This window comes from Mobula birostris, chromosome 2 (genome assembly GCF_030028105.1).
Source record: "Mobula birostris isolate sMobBir1 chromosome 2, sMobBir1.hap1, whole genome shotgun sequence".
Taxonomy (NCBI): Eukaryota; Metazoa; Chordata; class Chondrichthyes; order Myliobatiformes; family Myliobatidae; genus Mobula; species Mobula birostris.
This window is the reverse complement of record NC_092371.1, coordinates 168,449,227-168,470,359: the sequence shown is the minus strand read 5'-3', so window position 1 is coordinate 168,470,359 and position 21,133 is coordinate 168,449,227. Positions and strand designations below refer to the sequence as shown.

Genomic DNA, 21,133 nt, shown 5'->3' with positions numbered 1-21,133 from the left:
GCATGGTTGGCCTTTTATCTTGGCTGTGGGTTTATGGGGCTGGGAATTTGCTAACTCTTTGGATGTTAATTTGTTCACATCAATTTCCCTTTTGTGGACTAGTTCCAAGTAATTTATAGAAGTCCAAGAAAAAAGGCAAAAGAAAAAGATAAATCTTTTGATGTTGCAAAGTGTAAGTTGAAATCATATACTGCAACAGGTTTCTGCATGAATTAGCAATACTTCATTCACTTTACAAAGCACAAAATGAAGTTTTTGTTTCTGTTATGTCACAAAATCATTAGCTTTGAGAGATCCCTTGCAGATCCAGTAGGAAGATCTGCTGGATTGTGTTTACATTGTTGTTGCAAATTGTGTTGTTGTGCTGAACATTGTTGTCATGCTGCATTGGTGCTGGAATGTGTGGCGGTACTTGTGGACTGACCCCCGGCATATTCATAGGTGTGTTGGTTGTTAACGCAAATAACACATTTCACTGTATGCTTTGATTATCGTGCGATGAATCTGAATTTGAATCATTACCCTTTACCAGATGGTTGTCCATATACAGCAAAATTGTATGTGTTTGTTAGTCCAGGGTACTACAGGTTATTTCAGTATTGCACATCACTTTTAAATATGTTACTTCAATTATAATTTGACCTGTTTTTTTTCAGATGGGTGGGGAAGAACGAGATGGGGACCAAATTTGGAAGAATTTCGATTTCGGTTTCACCCTGCTGAAACAAAAGGAGAAGGTCCAAGAAGGTTGAAAAACCTTTATTTTTTATACTTGATTCAACTGAGAGCTTTGTCGAAAGTAGCTTTGTACTTTGAGCGTTCAATTGTGGACTTGTACACTGGAAATTCAACGGAAGATGCAATTACCAAAAAGCAGCTGCTGGAGGTCCTCAATGAAACCAAGTAAGAAAAATGCTTAAACTTTGATATATTGTGCATGATTTTGCTTAAAGTTCTTGAATCTAGAACAGTCATTGATCAGTTTTCAGTAACCACTTTAATTTGGTTGAAATTTTAATGTTTGAGTCTGTGTGTATAGAAGATGGGTTATATACGATGCATACTTGGCTGTTTCCATTGGTCTTTTTTAGATTTCGTACAATCCCCCGAATGTAGACGTGCAGAAAGACCTCTGGTTTTTCTTTGGTTGTTTTTGATTTAATTAAAATTATAGAATCATAGAGCACAGAAACGGTCCCCTTTGGACCAGCTCATCCATGCCAAACATGTCAGACACTCACACACTCACTCCAGGTCTGGGAGCATCTGAAGAAAGGAACAAAGAGTCCGTTTTTTGGCCAAGACACACACAAAATGTTGGACGAACTCAGCAGGCCAGGCAGCATTTACGCAAAGGGCTGAAACCTGTCCAAATATTTTTTAAACATTGTGATTGTAAATGCCTGTACCTCCACATCAGACAACTTATTCCTAACATTTATGTTGTCCCACCATGTCATTCTTTTCTTTTTCAATCTTTTTATTAATATCAAAATATAGAAACAAAACATAGCAATAATACAAATAGTAGGAGATATATTGTTACACTTAAAAAAAGTAATTGTAAAATCAAATAGTATAAGTTAACAAAGCTCCCAATCATGTAGAACTGACAACGGATAATACAAATCAAAAAAAAAACTGAAAAAAAATCATGAAAAAGAAAAAAAAGAAAACCAAAAAAAAACCCCATTCCCAAAGAAAAACAAAATTAATCAACTAAACTAAAAGACTTGGGCAAAACTAACAGCTTAAAAATGGAAAAGAAGAAAACCTTAGTGTCGACGACTCCATTCCCCTCCAACAACAGTACAGAGAGATAAAACAAGTTTGGAAATGATCAAATTACATCAAATGAAAATGCTGAATGAATGGCCTCCAAGTTTTTTCAAACTTAATGGAAGGGTCATAAACTGCACTTCTAATTTTCTCCAAATTCAAATATGTCATTCATGTTATCCCACCATGTATGTTGAAAAATGATACCCCTGGGCTACCAATTTTTGTGTTGTCTGATGAAAACTTACAATGTTCTCATCCAAGGTATTTATATTGCAAACAACAAAGATCCCAGCATCATTCCCTGCAGTCCTCCATCTTTTTTATGGACTTCTAACCTGGACTCATCTACCACTGTCCTTTGCCTCATATCACCAAACCAATTTTGGATCCAGTTTCCCAACATACCTTTAACCTTCTGGACCAGCCTATCATTTAGAACCTTGTCAAAATCCATTCTGATCTTCAATGTAAACCACGTCCACCATGCTTTCCTCATCAATTTTCTTGCTTACCTCTGCCTGTGCTTTGTATTTCTATGAAATAACTTGTTTGATAAAATGACCGACAAGTTTTCTTCGACCTCTTTAATTTTGAATTCAATTGCTGCTTGTTTTTTAATTTATTGTGTCTTTTGATACTTGTGATGCCTTGTTGCAGTGAGTACAGTAATTTTAAAATCGTTTATATTTTGACATTTAGAAGTTTTACTTATCACTATTGCCTCTTTCTTTCAACTTAAGAAATGTAATTATTTCTTTTATTTCATTATAAAATCTGGAATCTAAGTGGTACTGTATTACATTGTGTAGGTATTTGCTGGCACAAAGCAATTTTTTTTTTTTGTTTTTTGCTCTGAATTCCTTAACTTGAGGGAGTATTTCAAATTCTTTGGTTTTGATTTTCTGTAACAACTGTAATTCCTTTTCTTATAGATCATTTCCAATGCATTTTGATGAGAAGTCAATGTTTGCAGGTGATAAGAAAGAAGCGAAGACATTAAAGGTATATGATTGGAGTATTCTTTTGTAAGAACTTCAATAAGATTCTAGAGATTTTTCATCATGATTCAAAATTTTTAAATGTATGAATCAGATTATTTAAATTGGTCAAATAATAATCCACTAAATCCATGGCACTGCATGGTGAAAACTAATGCCTAACTGTATTGTACATGACGTGATGCATAATGAAGTTTGAAGTTAAATATAGGAAGATAAGACAGGGCTCTGAAATGGTACACAACTGAAAAATGATATGGTACCCTAGAAGGTTCCTCCAATTTGTAATATCTTGAGTTTTAGATTACATGCTCATTTAGTTTAAATTTGCAAAATTAAATTCATTGGTAGATTATAATTGGTTTTTGTTTTCATTTTGTACAGGAGGAATTCAGGCTCCATTTTAAGAATATTTCACGGATAATGGACTGTGTTGGGTGTGACAAGTGCAGATTATGGGGTAAACTGCAGGTTTGTTTAACAGCACATTCCCAAATAATAGAAAAAATGCACATGCAAATTTAATTCTGTACATTGGCATAAATTGCTGAAGGCCTTGGGTCATTGAGATGGGAAATGGAGTGTATGAATGTTTTTTGCACGAGTTAGTAATGGCATTGTACATGTGAGTGCAGCCTGTACTCACAAGGGGATTGTGTTCCTAGAAAATAGTCTATATCACAATTTTAATAACAGAGCTGTGTCACTTGCGCATATGCCTTGATTGCCTACGAGCAATTTGTGATTGAGCCCTCTAGGGGATCAGCTATACTAGATTGGGGTTGTGTACTGAACCAGAATTGATTAGAGCGCTTAAGGTTTCCTGAACTCATAGGGGAAAGTGATCATAATATGATAGAATTCGCCCTACATTTGGGAAGGTGAAGCTGAGATCAGATGTATCAATATTACACTAGAGTAAAGGGAATTACAGAGGCACGAGAGAGGAACTGGCCAAAATTGATTGGAAAAGAACATTGGCAAGGATGATGGCAGAGCAGCAACGGCTGGAATTTCTGGAGGCAATTTGGATAGTGCAGGATGGAGGCAGAAGGAAGGAAATTATAGCCCGTTAGTCTGATCTCAGTGGTTGGGAAGATGCAGGAGTCGATTATTAAGGATGTGGTTTTGGGTACTTGGAGGCTCTTGGTAAAATAGGCCGTAGTCAGCATGGTTTCCTTAAGGGTAAATCTTGCCTGACAAATCTTTTGGAATTATTTGAAGAGATAACAAGCAGGATAGACAAAGGAGAACTGGTGGATTCTGTATCTCTGGACTTTCAGAAGGCCTTTGACAAGGTATCACACGTGAAGCTGCTGAACAGGTTACAAGCCCATGATAGTACAGGAAAGATACTAGCATGGATAAAACAGTGGCTGATTAGCAAGAGGCAAAGAGTTGGAATAAAGGAAGCCTTTTCTGGTTGGCTGCTGGTGAACAGTGTTCCATAGGGGTCTCTGTTCAAACTGCTTCATTTTATGTTGTATATCAATGAGTGTTTGGTCTTGCCCTTTGGTAGAAGTTAAAGGTTTTCCCCGCCATCCGAGGGTAGAGCGTTCCTATGAAACGGTTTGTAAGCCAGAATGGCGTAAAGTGAAGAAGCAAATACCATTTATTTATATGGGAAAAAATTGTGAGCGTTCGCAGACCCAAAAAATAACCTACCAAATCATGCCAAATAACATATAAAACCTAAAATAACAGTAACATATAGTAAAAGCAGGAATGATATGATAAGTACACAGCCTATATAAAGTAGACATTGCCGCACTGTCCACCGTAGCGAAAATCTCATGCAAGCGCTCTGGGCAGAAACACTCTCTCCAGTAATCTTTGAGCTATGAAGCTGCCAAATCATACCAAATAACACACAAAAATACACAGCCTGTATAAAGTAGAAATAATGTATGTACAGTGTAGTATCACTTACCGGAATCGGGAGGACAGCGCCGAGCACACTGATGATGGTGTGTTAGGCTGAGTTGTCGGAGGTTGGGGTGGTGCAGTGGTCCCCAACCTCCACGCCACGGACAGATACTGATCTGCGAAGCATGCAGTGGTGCAGCGGTAGCCAGGACGCACCCAGCATATCTTTAAGGAAAAAGCTGAAATAAACAACCTAATTAATTAGGTGCCGCCTGGCACGTAAATGTCGGCCCAGATCAGAGGCGACGCAATCGGCAATCGCCTCTGATCTGGGCTGACATTTACATGCAAGGCGGTATCTAATTAATTAGTATTGTTTATTTCGGGTTTTTTTCTTAAAGATGTGCTGGGTGCGTCCTGGCTACCGCTGCACCCCTGCATGCTTCGCGGCAATGTATCGGTCCACGGCCCGGAGGTTGGGACCACTGGGGTGGTGGGACACTGAGGTGTCATCTCATCATTGTCTGTTTCCATGTGGCAGGCAGGTCGTCATCTTCTATGTCTGCCTGCCTCGATGTCGAAGGTGGAGGTTCGATGTCTGCTGTGGAAGGCTTGAAAAACGACAGTATGCTTGACTGCTTAGCCTCATGCATTTTTCTATCATACTTTGCAGGATGGTTTGAGTGCTTACAAATATGCCCTAAACCTACATACCCTTTCAAAATTAAAGTTGTACTTTTCTGCAATCATTGCAACGAAAATCTCACACAGTTGCTTCACGTTCAGTTCCTGGACAACTTTACTTTCGGTCCGTTCACCACTGCATTTGGTTTTGATTGTTATCCTTTCCTCTTCCAGTTGCATCAGTTCTTCATCTGTCAGATCTTGGTCATGGGATGCCAAAACCTCTTCAACATCATCTTTGTCAACTTCCACAAGCCAAACTCACTTTGTCCTTACTTCGTTCACCACGATCGAAACGCTTAATTATGTCTAGTTTTACGCTAAGTGTAACACCCTTACGAGCTTTTTTAGGCTTTTCCGATACCTTAGAACTCATCTTGCTAATGGATGCTCAAAATAAATTGACATAAAGCACAGATGCTCACAGGCACATGTTTAAGCAATGCCAGCTAGAATGCAGTTCCGGGGGACGAGCTTGGCTGCTCGGGGCGCGCACTGCCTTTTTTCGTAACAGTGAAAACACCTTCTGTTAGCGAAAACAGGTAACTAATGTAGTTCTTTCGTAACAGCGAGATGTCGTAAGGTGAACATTCGAAAAGCGAGGGACACCTGTATAGGGTAGATTATTTTCAAGATGGAGAGTAAATTCAAAAACATGAGGTGCAAAAGGATGTGGGAGTCCTTGTGCAGAATTCCCAAAATGTTTACTTGCACGTTGAGTCTGTTGTGAGAAAGGCAAATGCAATGTTAGCATTCATTTCAAGACGACTCTAATATATAAGCAAGGATGTGATTTTGAGGCTTTATAAAGCACTATTGAGGCCTTGCATGGAGTATCATGAGCAGGTTTGGGCCCCTTATCTAAGAAAGGATGTGTTGACATTGGAGACCTTTAAAAAGAGGTTCATGAAAATTATTCTGGAACTGAAAGGCTTGTCATATGAAGAGTGTTTGATGGCTCTGAGCCTCTATTCACTGGAATTCAGAAGATTGAAGGGTGACCTCATTGAAATCCATTGAATTTTGAAAGGCCTTGATGGAGTGGGATGTGGAGGGAATGTTACCTATGGTGGGGAGTCTTAAGACCGGAGGACTTAGCCTCAAAATAAAGGGGCTTTTTAGATAGAGCTGACTAGGAACTTTAGCCAGAAAGTGGTGAATCTGTGGAATTCGTTGCCACAGACAGGTATGTATACGGGTGACCCCACTCTTCGAACGTTTGCTTTACGAAACCTCGCTGTTAGGAAAGACCTACATTAGTTACCCGTTTTCGCTAACAGAAGGTGTTTTCACTGTTACGAGAAAAGGCAGCACGTTCCCCGAGCAGCCAAGCTCCTCCCCCAGAACTGCATTCTAGCCGGTATTGCTTAAACACATGCCTCTGAGCATCCATTTGCAAGGTGAGTTCTAAGGTATCGGAAAAGCCTAAAAGAGCTCATAAGGGTGTTACACAGCGTAAAACTAGACATAATTAAGCATTTCAATCATGGTAAACGAAGTAAGGACACAGTGAGTTTGGCTTGTGGAAGTTGATGAAGATGATGTTGAAGAGGTTTTGGCATCCCATGACCAAGAACTGATAGATGAAGAGCTGATGCAGTTGGAAGAGGAAAGGATAACAATCGAAACAAAATGCAGTAGCGAATGGACCGAAAGTGAAGTTGTCCAGGAAATGAACATGAAGCAACTGCGTGAGATTTTTGCTGCAATGATTGCAGAAAAGTACAACTTTAATTTTGAAAGGGTACGTAGGTTTGGGGAATATTTGCAAGATGGTTTGAGTGCTTACAAAGAACTGTATGATAGAAAAACGCGCGAGGCTAAGCAGTCAAGCATACTGTCGTTTTTAAAGCCTTCCACAGCAGACGACAAATCTTGACCTTCGACATCGAAGCAGGCAGAAGATGACCTGCCTGCCCTGATGGAAACAGATGACGATGAGATGACACCCCAGTGGTCCCCAACCTCCAATACATTGCCGCGAAGAATGCAGCAGTGCAGCGGTAGCCGGGACGCACCCAGCACATCTTTAAGAAAAAAGCCGAAATAAACAAGCAAATTAATTAGGTGTCGGGCGGCACGTAAATGTCGGCCCAGATCAGAGGCGATTGCCAATTGCATCACCTCTGATCTGGGCCAATGTTTACGTGCCGAGTGGCACCTAATTAATTAGCTTGTTTATTTCAGCTTTTTTCGTAAAGATGTGCTGGGTGCGTCCTGGCCACCGCTGCACCACTGCATGCTTCGTGGATTGGTATTGGTCGGCGGCCCAGAGGTTGGGGACCACTGCACCACCCCAGCCTCCGACGACTCAGCCTAACACACCATCATCAGTGTGCTCGGTGCTGTCTTCTGGATTCCGGTAAGTGATACTACACTGTACATACATTATTTCTACTTTATACAGGCTGTGTATTTTTGTGTTATTTGGTATGATTTGGCAGCTTCATAGCTTAAAGATTACCGGAGAGTGTGTTTCTGCCCAGAGCGCTTGCGTGAGAGTTTCGCTACGGTGGACAGTGCGGCAAAGATTGTAGGAAAGTATTTCTACTTTATATCGGCTGTGTATTTATCATATCATTTCTGCTTTTACTATATGTTACTGTTATTTTAGGTTTTGTGTGTTACTTGGCATGATTTGGTAGGTTATTTTTGGGTCTGTGAACGCTCACAAGTTTTTCCCATATAAATAAATGGTAATTGCTTCTTCACTTTACGACATTCTGGCTTATGATCCGTTTCATAGGAACGCTCTACCTTCGGATGGTGGGGGAAACCTGTATGTCATTGTGCATATTTAAGGCAGAGGTTGATGGATTCTTGACTAGTCAAGACATGAAGGGATATAGGAAGAAAGCAGGAGATTGAGGTTGAGAGGGAAATGGATCGGCCATGATGAAATGGCAGAGCAGACTCAATGGGCCAAATGGCCTGATTCTTCTCCTATGTTTTATGGTATCAGAATTGTTTATTGTCATCACTGTACGAGTGTAAAGGAGAATAAAATGATAGTTACTCTGGGTGCGATAGAGCACTAAAAAACACAAGCATATAAGAAACATAAATATAATATAAAGGTAATCCTGTACAAAAGAATAACTTGTATAGAGACTGCATGTACAATACATAGTGACTCTATCAAGAAACAAAAAGTTAATTTTGATTTATTTGCATTTTATTTTCCCCACATGAATTCCATGAGAGTGAATTTTATTCTGTGTCTCAAGTTTTTGAGTAGTGATTTCTGAATGCTGTATCGGTGAATTTCCAGAACACCTGTATAGGCAAATCTAGATAGAGCACAAAGTTTGATAAATACATGGAAAATTTTGATTTGCTCCCTAATGTTGTTTGTATAACTTATCTGAGTTTGATAAACATATCACATGGTGAAAATTTCATTCAGTTTCTGTAAAATATTAACAAAGGGAACTTGATACTGCTTGCCAACTGCTTTATTTTTGCCTCAACTATGACTTCTGCCACATTCTTTAAATAAAAAGTGACTCTGAAACATAGCTGCAAATATTTTCAAATTTCTTTAGTGAAGGTTTATGGAGTCGCCATCAAAGTCACATTATGTTGTATATTATACATGGAGATTTATAGTATGTTTCTGTGATGATGTACTCAGTGGCTGTTTTATTAGTTGCAGAAATGGAATCTGGTGTGGTCTTCTGCTAAAGCCGACCCTGCGCAAGGTTCAGAGTGTTCTGAGTTAATTAACTTGAATATATTCCACACTACCCCCTCAACACCAGCACCATTCTGATACAGCCTCTTAACTTGTCCTCATTGTTACAAGCCAGTTTCTTAAACTATTCCTCGGACCTGTCCCCTGTCTCCTTAATTGGGTTCACTTTGATGTAGAACTTACTAAGATGTCTTTTGGAAATTCAAGCTAGTGGAATGTTTTTGTGTGATTGGAAGCCTGTTAAAAGTGGTGTACCACTTGCAGTTTGTTAGAAATGTTAACAACTTGATATGAATGAACCAAGTACGAGTAATTTCACAGATGACAGGATAATTGGTAGTTGAGTTAATAGTGAGAGTAAATGTAAGAGGCAATTGAATGAATTGGTGAGATGGACTGGGCAATGGCAGATGGATATTAATATTGATAAGAATGATGTGGTGCTGTTGGGAGAACTAATAATATTGGGAGTACACAATAAATGGGAAGGCCCTAGGGATTGTTGAAAAATAGGAAGACTGGCAAACAAGTCCAGAGATTCATAAAAGTGGCGGAAGTTAAATAGGTGGTTAATAGTGTCTACAGTTTGCCTTCGTCTGCCAGGCCACAGAATATAGGAACAAGCTTTTTTTATGCCAATATAAAATGTTGATTAGGCAATAGCAAGATGACTTTGTGTGGTTCTGGTGGCCACACTATAGGAAGTATGTGATTGAACAATTGAAGATGTAGAGGAAATTCACTAGAACATTGCTTGGGATGGAACATTTCCGTTATGAGAGGAGTCTTGATATCTAGGGTTGTTTCCCTTGCATCAGAGGGGTTAAGGGTAGATCTGATGTATATCAGACTGCGGGCTGGTGGTGGGTAGGAAGAAACTTTGCCACATAGTAGAGGTGGCTAAAAGTAGAGGGTGTAGGTTCAAGAAGAGCTGGGGGGTTTAGAGGAAGAAGGTGGTTGGAAATCAAAGGCACGTCTTCATGGATTTTCATAATGTAAAGTTCAAAGTAAATTATTATCAAAGTACATGTATCACAATATACAATGCTGAGATTCATTTTCCTTTGAGTATACTCAGTAATAGTAACTATAACAGGATCAATTAAAGATCAACCAGAATGCGGAAGACAACAAACTGCAAATGTAAATATAAATAAATCACAAAAAATAACGTGAACATGAGATGATAAGACAAAAGAGTCTTTATAGTGAGGCCATTGGTTGTGGGAACATCTCAGTGATGGGGCAAGTGAGTGCAGTTATCCCCTTTTATTCAAGAACCTGGTGGTGCGAATTGTAAGGCTCTTGAGCCTTCTGTTGGCAGCAGTGGGAAGAGAGAGAAGGTGATGGGCCAGGCACTGTAAACAGTATTAATGTAGATGAATGGTGACCAAGAACATGTCAGGCTGAAGGACCTGTTTCTCTGCTGCATTGACTATAAATCATCCTGCTTTTCTCTCCAGACTCAGGGCTTGGGTGCTGCACTGAAGATTTTATTTTCCGAGCGGGAAATTAAGAACCTCCCTGAGCGCAGTCCCTCAGCCGGTTTTCAGCTAACCCGACAGGAGGTTGTTGCTCTGCTGAATGCATTTAGCAGGTAAGGGCTCGTTCCAGAATGTGCTCAAATTTCGTTAACTAATTTACCAGAGGAAGAGAGGGTATACAGTTATATCAGATTCAAATGCAGTTGCTCCCTCTGCTGACCAAATGAATTATGACGGCATCTTCATGGAACCTAAGCCTCCTGTCATCTGTCATCCCTGCAGTCTGAAAGGGCCCTTGCACTGGGTGGGGGGAGTGCTGGATTTCATTGATACCCATCTATTTATTCACACGTATCAAATATCTGAATTGGTTGTGACACCTTACACTTGATTAGCCTGCTCACATTGTCAAGCACATTCATGAATAAATGCAACTTGGAAATAAGAAACTACTCCAATTTTTCAAGAGTAGAATGAGAAGAGAGAAATTGAAGTGGACAGGATTCGGAGGTATTGATTCATCCAGTCAACTCTGCTTGTTGAACTATTGAATAGCTGCTTTGTTGAGTCCTGCTGAAATCCATAGGCCTGAAATTTGTGCTGTTATTCAATTATCTCATGCATAACTTACAGGAATTATTTGTGAAACTGAAATTCCACATGAATAATATTGTTGTTCTGTTTAAGACATTTAAATCTGTTCTGCAAAACCTAATCTAATCTTCTGTCTTTAGTCTGGAGTTCAAAACTCAGTGTAGGCTGTAGACATCTACAATGAGTTCATATTGAAGGGAATCCTGAGACTGCATTTTCTCATGGATACCATTCAGTCATACTTCCTTTCCCTTAAGCACCAGCAGGAAGATGGAGTGAACGCATGTGTCTGGGAAATGGAGGAGATATGGGTAAGGGCAGCATCAATGCAGGGTGGGAAGTGGTATATTCAAAATAACCATGGGAATTGGTAGGTTTATAAAAGATATTGGTAGGCAGTTTGTCTCCAGGGATGGAGCCTCATCTGCAAGGACTGTTTGGGGCCATGAATGGAGGCGAGGGAGGAGGTAAATGGGCAGGTGTAGCATTTTGGTAGCTTGCAGGGGTATATGCCAGGAGGGAGATTAGTAGGGAACAGTGAATAGACAAGGGAATCATGGAGGAAGCAATCCTTGTGGAAAGTGGAGAGTGGGGGGGGGGGGAAGAGTAAAGAGTGTAGATGTGTTTGGTGGTAGGATCCTGTTGAAAATGGTGGAAATTGTGGAGAATGAAGTGTTAAATGCAGAGGCTCATGGGGTGATAAGGAAAAGCCAACCAGAAAAGGCCCTCTTTGCCTCCTGCCAGTCAGCTAATCTTCTATACATTCTGGTATTTTAACTGTAATACTGTGGGCTCTTGTTAAGCAGCCTTATATGCAGCATCTTGTCAAAGGCCTTCTGAAAATACAAGCGCACAACAGCCACTGACTCTCCTTTGTCTATCCTGCTAATTATTTCCTCAAAGAATTCCAATAGATTTGTCAGGCAATATTTCCCCTTAAGGAAACCCTCATGACTTTAGCATACTTTCTCATGCATCTCCAAATACCCTGAAACTTCATCCTTAATAATAGACTCAACCATCTTCCAAACCACCTGTCTAATTGGCCTACAATTTCCTTTCTTCTGACTCCCTTCCTCCTTAAAGAGTGGAGTGACATTTGCAATTTGGAAATAAGGGCTTTGATCGAAATGTAATGGACTAACTTCGGAAGACGAGCTTGATGAGGCCTTTATGCACAGCAGCTCACATCCTGTGCAATCTAGCAAAGAGTGAAGATAGCTATGAAAGGAAGGATAATGCTGGGAATGAGATGAGACAACTGAAAGTTCTTTTCGTATAAAAGGGCCAAAATATATATGAGAAATATGAGGTAGAGTAAGCGGCCTCCTGTGCCTTTTCTGCCCCCTAGTAAAATTATGACTGATCTGGTCTTGGCCTGTATTTGTATTTGTGTTGGTCTGATTTCTGTTATTCTTGATTTCTCTACAGCTCGTCTTGACCATGAATTAGTATTTGCTACATTGACCAACAGGTTGTCTTGATGCTGATCTGCATATTAGATAATTACTGAAGGTATTCTACTTAGTAGGGTCGCTGCAGGAAAACTATTGGGAAGTTATGTTGCAGCTGCATAAAACTTTGGTTAGGCTGCATTTGGAGTGTTGTGTGAAGTTCTACTCAATGCATTACAAAAAGTTGTAGAGACTTTGGAGAGTATGTTGAAGAGGCTTCCCAGAACAGAGCCTGGATTAGATGATATTAGATGTACAGAAATTAGACAAACTTGTTTCCTCTGGAACACCGAAGACTGACTGGCCCAATAGAAATAAATAAAAGAATGTGAGGCATTAAAAGGGTAAACAGAAACTTCTATCCCTGGAGTGAAAATGTCAAATACTAGAGGATAAAAGGGATAAGGTTTAAAGGAGATTTACGAAGCAAGCTTTGTATTTTTACACAGTTTGAGATGCCTGGAATGCACTGCCATTGAAGCAGGTATGACTGCAGTGTTTGAGGGGTATTCAGCCAGGCAAATGAACAGGTAGGGAATGGAAGGATTATAGGCCATGTGCAGGCAGATGGGATTGGATTGGCATCATGGTCAGCACAGGCAGTTTTGTGCTGAACTGTTCTATGTAATAATAGAACTCTAGCATGTGATTAAGGATGACAACCCAAAGTAATATCTGATAAAAATCCCGAAGAAGGGGCTCGGCCCAAAATGTTGACTGACTGTTCATTTCCAAGAATGCTGCCTAACCTGCTGAGATCCTCCAGCATTTTAAGACCATAAGATATAGGAGCAGAAGTAGGCCATTTGGGCCATCGAGTCTGCTCTGCCATTCAATCATGGGCTGATCCAATTTTTCCATTCATCCCCACTCCCCGCCTTCTCCCCATATCCTTTGATGCCCAAGCTAATCAAGAACCTATCTATCTCAGCCTTAAATGCACCCAATGACTTGGCCTCCACAGCCACTCATGGCAACAAATTTCACAGATTTACTACCCTCTGACAAATGTAATTTCTCCGCATCTCTGTTCTCAATGGACGTCCTTCAATCCTCAAGTCGTGCCCGCTTGTCCGAGAATCCCCTACCATGGGAAATAACTTTGCCATATCTAATCTGTTCAGGCCTTTTAACATCTGCAATGTTTTATGAGATTCCCCCTCATTCTCTTGAACTCCAGGGAATACAACCTAAGATCTGCCAGATGTTTCTCATATGGTAACCCTTTCATTCCTGGAATCATTCTCGTGAGTTTTCTCTGAACCCTCTCCAATGTCAGAATATCCTTTCTAGAATAAGGAGCCCAAAACTGCACACAATACTCTTAAGTGTGGTCTCATGAGTGCCTTATAGAGCCTCAACATCACATCCCTGCTCTTCTATTCCGTACCTCTAGAAATGAATGCCAACATTACATTTGCTTTCTTCACCACTGACTCAACCTGGAGGTTAACCTTTAAGGTATCCTGCACAAGGACTCCCAAGCCCCTTTGCATCTCTGCATTTTGAATTCTCTCCCCATCTAAATAATAGTCTGCCTGTTTATTTCTTCCACCAAAGTACATGACCATACACTTTCCAACATTACATTTCATTTGCCACTTGTTTGCCCATTCTTCTCAACTATCTAAGTCTCTCTGCAGGCTCTCTGTTTCCTCAACACTACCCACTCCTCCACCTATCTATGTATCATCAGCAAATTTAGCCACAAATCCATTAATCTCATCGTCCAAATCATTGACGTACATTGTAAAAAGCAGTGATCCCAACACCGACCCCTGTGGAACTCCACTGGTAACCAGCAGCCAGCCAGAATAGGATCCCTTTATTCCCACTCTCTGTTTTCTGCCGATCAGCCAATGCTCCACCCATGCTAGTAACTCCTCTGTAATTCCATGGGCTCTTATCTTGCTAAGCAGCCTCATGTGCAGCACCTTGTCAAAGGCCTTCTGAAAATCAAAGTACACCACGTTTACTGCATCTCCTTCGTCTACTCTGCTTGTAATTTCCTCAAAAAATTGCAGTAGATTACTCAGGCAGGATTTTCCTTTCAGCAAACCATGCTGGCTTTGGCCCATCTTGTCATGTGCCGCCAGGTACTCCGTAATTTCATTCTTAACAATCAATTCCAAAACTTTTCAACCACTACTGTTAGGCTAGCAAGTCTATAGTTCCCTTTCTGCTGCCTCCCACCCTTCTTAATTAGCTGAGTAACATTTGCAATTTTCCAGTCATCCGGTACAATGCCAGAATCTATCTTGAAAGATCATTGTTAATGCCTCTGCAGTCTCTCCAGCTACTTCCTTCAGAACCCAAGGGTGCATTCCATCAGGTCCAGGAGATTTATCCACCCTCAAACTTGGCCTTTTTCCTTGGAGCGACGAATGATGAGAGGTGACCTGATAGAGGTGCATAAGATGACGAGAGGCATTGATCGTGTGGATAGTCAGAGGCTTTTTCCCAGGGCTGAAATAGCTATCACGAGAGGGCACAGTTTTAAGGTGTTTGGAAGTAGGTACAGTGGATATGTCAGGGATAAGGTTTATATGCAGAGAGTGGGGAGTGTGTGGAATGGGCTGCCGGTGATGTTGTGGCAGATACGATAGGGTCTTTTAAGAGATTCCTGGATAGCTACATGGAGCTTAGAAAAATAGAGGGCTATGGGTAACCCTAGGTAATTTCTAAAGTACATGTTTGGCACAGCATTGTGAGCCACAGGGCTTGTATTGTGCTATAGTTTTTTCTAGATTCCTAGACCATTAAGCTTCCTGAGCATCTTCTCAGTCGTAATTTTCACTGCACTTACGTCACTCCCCTGACACTCTTGAATGTCCAGTCTTCTAATGTCTTCCACTGTGAAGACTGATGTAAAATATGCATTCAGTATATTTCTGCATCTCTCACTACAATATCACCAATGTCATTTTCTATTGGTCCTATATCTACCCTCAACTCTCTTTTACCCTTTATATACTTAAGAAAGCTTTCAGTATCTTCTTTGATATTAAGTCACCAGCTTCCTTTTATAATTCATCTTTTCCTTCTGAATGACCTTCTCAGTTTCGTACAGCAAATTTTTAAAAGCTTCCCATTCCTCTATCTTTCCACTAGCTTTTGCTTCCTTGTATGTGCTCTGTTTTGCTTTTACTTTGGCTCTGACTTCACTTGTCAACCACTGTCCTTCCTCCATTCAAAAATTTCTTCTTATATGGAACATATCTGTCTTGTGCTTCCCTCAAACTCCAGCCATTGTTGCTCTGCTATCCTTCCTGCAAATGTCCCTTTCCAGTCAACTTTGGCCATTTCCCCTCTCATGCCATTGTAATTTCCTTTATTCCACTGAAATACTGACACATTGGGATTTAGTTTCTTCTTCTCAAATTTCAAAGTGAACTCGATCATATTGTGATCACTGTATCCAAAGGGTTCCTTAACCTTAAGCTCTTTTATCACCTCCAGATCTTTGCACAACACCCAATCCAGATAGCTGATCCCCTAGTGGGCTCAACAACAAGCTGTTCTGAAAAGCCATCTCTTAGAGATTCTACAAATCCTCTCTCTTGAGGTCCAGTACTGGCCTGGTTTTCCCAATCCACTTTCATGTTAAAATCCCCAACTATTATGACATTGCCCTTCTGACACACCTTTTCTATCTCTTGCTGTAATTTGTAATTCATATCCCAGCTTCTGTTTAGAGGCCTGTATACAACTGCCATTAGGGTCCTTTTTCCCTTGCCATTTCTTAACTCAACCCATAGAGACTCTACACCTTCTAATCCTATGTCATTCCTTTCTAATGATTTAATATTATTTCTTATACACAGGACCACACCACCCCCTCTGTCTACTAACCTATCTTTCTGATATACCATATATTCTTGGACATTCAGCTCCCAATGGCAGCCATTCTTTAGCCATGTTTCAGAGATGGCCACAACGTCATACTTGCCAATCTGTAGCTGAATTTCAATATCGTCCATTTTATTTCTTATGCTGCGTGCATTCAAATACAACACTCTCAGTCCAGTATTTGTTGCTTTTTGTTTTAACTGCACCACACCTCTGTTGCCCTGTAACTCATCCCACTGGCTGTGATTATGCCTCAATTTCCTGCCTGTCCTTTCTATCATCTCTGTTGCATGCTATCATTGATTTATTTCTGTTTTCTCCTTCCTCAGCCCTATCACTGTGGTTCCCATCTTCCTGCCAAATTAGTTTAAACCCTTCCTGAACAGCTCTATTAAACCTGCCTGCTAGGATATTGGACCCCTTTGGGTTCGAGTGTAACCCATCCTTTTTGTACAGGTCGTACCTCCCCCAGAAGAGGCCACAATGATCCAGGAACCCGAAGTCCTGCCTCCTACACCAATCTCTCAGCCATGCTTTAATATGCCTGATTATGCTGTTCTTGTGCTGGTTAGCACGTGGCACAGGCAGCAATCCTGAGATTACTACCCTGGAGGTCCTGTTTTTCAGCTTCCTGCCCAACTCCCTGAATTCTCTCTTCAGGACCTCCTCCCTTTTTCTACCTATGTCATTGGCACCAACAAGTACCAAGACTTCTGGGTGTTCACCCTCTTCACTTCAGAATACTCTGCAACCAATCCAAGACATCCTGTAGCCTGACACCTGAGAGGCAACACACCATGCGGGTATCTCTATCACGCTGACAGAAGCTCCTATCTGTTCCCCTCACTGTGGAATCCCCTATGACTACCACATTCCTCATCTTCTCTCCCTTCTGCACCACGGAACCAGGCTCAGTGCCAGAGTCCCGATCGCCGTGGTCATCCTCTGTCAGATCACCCCTCTCAACAGCATCCAAAATGAGATAATGGTTACTGAGGGTGATGGCCACAAGGGTGCTCTCTACTGTCCTTCCAAAGGGAGCTCTTCCCTTTGCTTCCCTGACTGTCACCCATTTATCTAACTCTTGCAGCCTTGGGGTGACTAACTCCCTGTAGCTCCTATCTGTCTCCTGCTCACTTTCCCTAATAAGCTGTAGATCATCAAGCCGCAGCTCCAGATCCCAAACACAGTCTCTCAGAAGCTGCATCTCTGCACCTGGCATAGATGTGGCCAGAGCAAAGTACTAACCCTACAGGCATGCTTTCTATTCCTCCAAAAAAAAATGCAAGGGGAAAATAAAGCGAAGTCCACTTACCTTGCCAAAGCCCGACCACTGTGCCTCAGACCGCTCCTTTGATGACAGCTCCGCTAGGCAGTGTCTCCCTTTCATGCCTGAACCCTCCCTGCTCTCCAACTCACGATATATACTCCGGTTGTAGCTGAGTTCCCGCAAAGCTTTCCCCTTTTAAACTTCGCTCCCGGACCTCTGTGCCGCCTCCCCTCTCAGAATATTTTGTGTGTGTTAATCTGATAGACAAGTCAACGTTTCTTTTCCATGAAAAATGTTGCTTGTTTCTTTTTTATATCTTATCTGTGAGCTTTAATACCTGGGGCTTTAAATATATTTGCAAATATTTAAGAAAACCATGGCATTGTACTCTAATTTGTGTTTTTTTTTAAGTTTGAGGGAATGGGAAAATGTTAACCCAAAAATGGTAAAGCAACAAATTACATGTAAATATTATCAAGGTACTTGTTTCCATATTGCAGGTATTTGTATCTCCCATACAATTTGTGCAGTGCACTCAAGCCTAGCATGGAAACAGTGAGGATGTCAAGTCTTGTGAAAATTTTGCAGTTTATTTAAGTGTGTTCATTTGGACATTTCATTTTACAAATTAATTATGATACTTGTCAACTTTTAACTTTTCTCTTCCTTGCTAATAAAAAAACATAAAGCTGGAAAAATGCCTTGTATTTTTCCCATTTTTGAAAATAAAAATGACCTAATTGTTCAAACTCCTAAAGACCAGAAAGCTAGTATAACGCAAAAGCTCAAGAGGAACTAAGAAACTAGTTATCGGTTATTGTTATAGATTTCTTGCAAGAATTCTTAATGAAAGCCCTTGAAGTTAATTTTGTTGGTGACTATTTTTGCTGGCTTAGCTTTCTCATTTCATCCTTCCACAAACCCACATGTGCATGCACATGTGTCTCCATTCCTCCACCACTCACACCTTGATCGTAAGATGGTGTTCAAATGGTTACAGTAAATTGGTTAAATGTGAGGGGGTCCGATGGGTGTGGTGTATTTGGATTTTCAGAAAGCCATTAATAAGGACCCATATAACAAGTAAAAGCATGAAATTAACTCATGTGGATTTGGGAGCAGTGCTTTGCATGGACTTAAAAGTTGATTAGCAACATAAGAATAAACATTTTTTCAAAATTGACAGGTTGTGAGTGTCAGCTATTCATAACATCAGCAATTTGGATCTGGGAACAGAATGTTGTATTATGAAGATTGTTTGTACTAAACTGGGTGGTACAAAGAAACTTCAAGGCGAGATTGAGGAAGTGGGCAAAAATATGGCAGAGATATTACACAAATAATTGTGAAGTTGTACACTGGGAAAAAGTAGGCATTGTTTAGTGTTAAATGGGGAAATGTTGACATATAAAAAGATTTGGGTTACATTCTACATCAGTTATTGAAAGCAAATACTGTGTAGCACCAAGCAATTTAAAAGGCAATAACGTGTTGGCTTTCATGACAAGAGTCTTTGCATCTAGTAATGATATCTTGCTACAATTATACATGCCCTTACTGTGACTACATCTAGAATATTTTGTGCAGGTTTGATCTCCTTACTGAAGAAAAACATACAAAAGTCATAGAGAGCTACATAGGCTGGCTGATTTCTGAGATAGTGGAGCTACAACTGAGGAGAGGTTGGGTTAGTATTCACGAACATTTTAGAAGCAAGAGAGGAGATTTAGTTCAAGCTTAAAACATTCCGATAGGGCTACATCGGATACCAGAAGGATGCCTTCCCTGGCTGGGATGTCTCAAACAGCCTTGGGTTATAGGGCAACAGATTATGGACTCAGATGAGAACATTCTGAATAGTGAACCTCTGGAAGTATATTTATTATCAAAATATGTGTATGTCACCATATACTATTCTGAGATTCATATTCTTGCAGGCATTCACAGTTGAACATAGAAATACAATAGAATCAATGAAAAACTGCACAAATGTACTGACAACCAACCAGTGTGTAGAAGAAGACAATTCTGTGAAAATACAAAAAAAAAAGGAAATAATAATAATACTAAGGACATGAGTTGAAGAGTCTTTCTACTATCTTGGAGTTTGTATACTAAAAACTTTTTTTTAAAAAACCTAACTACATGGTTTTGAAGCTGGAGTGTAACTTTGGTATATTTAATTTCAGACTTTCAACAAGCATACAAGAGTTGCAGACTTTCAAAATGCTGTTAAAGGACAAAAGGTAACAAATGCTATGGAAATGACGATGATGGATGCAAAGCAGAGACTTTGTAAAGTTGCCTAATCTTTGGCACTTTACAGAACTTCAGGGATCCAGTGGCCGTTGCACAATTTACTGTATTGCATTGGCTAAAGAACTACATCCAGATAAAGGTAGAGATGAATTGGGTATGGTAATAGTGAGCAACTATTTATATTTCAATTAATAGCATTTCTTCCTTACCTAATACAATGAAGTGCTCTTAAGGTTTTAGATTATTCCCAAAACTTGCGGCATTCACCATGTGTAAGCTTTTTACTGGTTTATTAGTATAAATATTAATTTTGTTTCAAATACCACCAAAACTTACCCACTAAGGAAATTTAAAAATCCTGTTGCTATGGATTTGTCTACTATTAATGAAGTATAATTTTATTTTTGATTCCCGCTGTTTCAGAGCACCTCCCTTACCTCCAATTGTGTTGGCAATGCAAAAGGTTCTTGAGAATATTTAATTATCTTTGATCATTGATTTATTGAAGTTTTAACTGACCTTAAAGATCATCAGAGTGTGTAAAAGATAGTTTCTGAATCTGATATCTTTACTTTTCCAAAAGAAGAAAATATTTTACTTTGGAGTGGATAACTGTCATTGTGTCATTTGTATATTGTGATAAAATGTGACTTTTGTAATTTAAAAAAAATAAAAGCAACCATTGGGTGGGTTGTAACTTTAACTGCTGTGCAATGAACTATGGACTTTTAAGTAAAATTTTATCCTGTGGAGAAATCGAAGAAGTTTTAAAATGTTGGTAATGAATTCATGTGATGGATTTTAAGACCACTTCAAAAAGAATTTACTGACTGCTACGACATTTAGAGCTCCTGATATAATAAATCTAAAAATGTCTCCTTCAAACCTTGGTAATAGTCTGAAATACAAATCAAAAGCAATATGATTTAATCCACTTTCCACATAAAATAAGCTTCAATATCATGTAGTTATTTCTAATGACTTCTAATTTCACATTGTAGCATCTGTTATTCAGCATTTAATTCACTGGATTGACCAAAAATGGCTGTTTAATCTTATGTACAGGATGGGCTGCATCCTTTTGAATCTAGAAGCAAATACGTGTGACTCCTTAAATGTGGTTATAAGTTATTATTGGAACATATGCAGCAAAGCTATCTATATATTGGAGCAAGTAATAGCAAATATTTTTATGTAAA

The 21,133-nt window shown here is 39.9% G+C and overlaps 1 protein-coding gene across 2 annotated transcripts in view; it reads left to right on the top strand.

Moving 5' to 3' along the window:
• The window catches only part of ero1b (endoplasmic reticulum oxidoreductase 1 beta), an 81,172-nt gene extending 60,535 nt beyond the window's left edge, over positions 1 to 20,637 (top strand). For both annotated transcript variants that reach the window (XM_072251059.1, XM_072251060.1), the window contains exons 12-16: positions 657 to 903; positions 2,715 to 2,784; positions 3,165 to 3,251; positions 10,488 to 10,621; positions 19,865 to 20,637. In XM_072251059.1, coding sequence (XP_072107160.1) covers positions 657 to 903; positions 2,715 to 2,784; positions 3,165 to 3,251; positions 10,488 to 10,621; positions 19,865 to 19,925 — 599 coding nt within the window. In that variant the 3' untranslated portion in view covers positions 19,926 to 20,637. The remainder of the gene's footprint in view (positions 1 to 656; positions 904 to 2,714; positions 2,785 to 3,164; positions 3,252 to 10,487; positions 10,622 to 19,864) is intronic.
• The last annotated feature ends 496 nt before the right edge of the window (positions 20,638 to 21,133 follow it).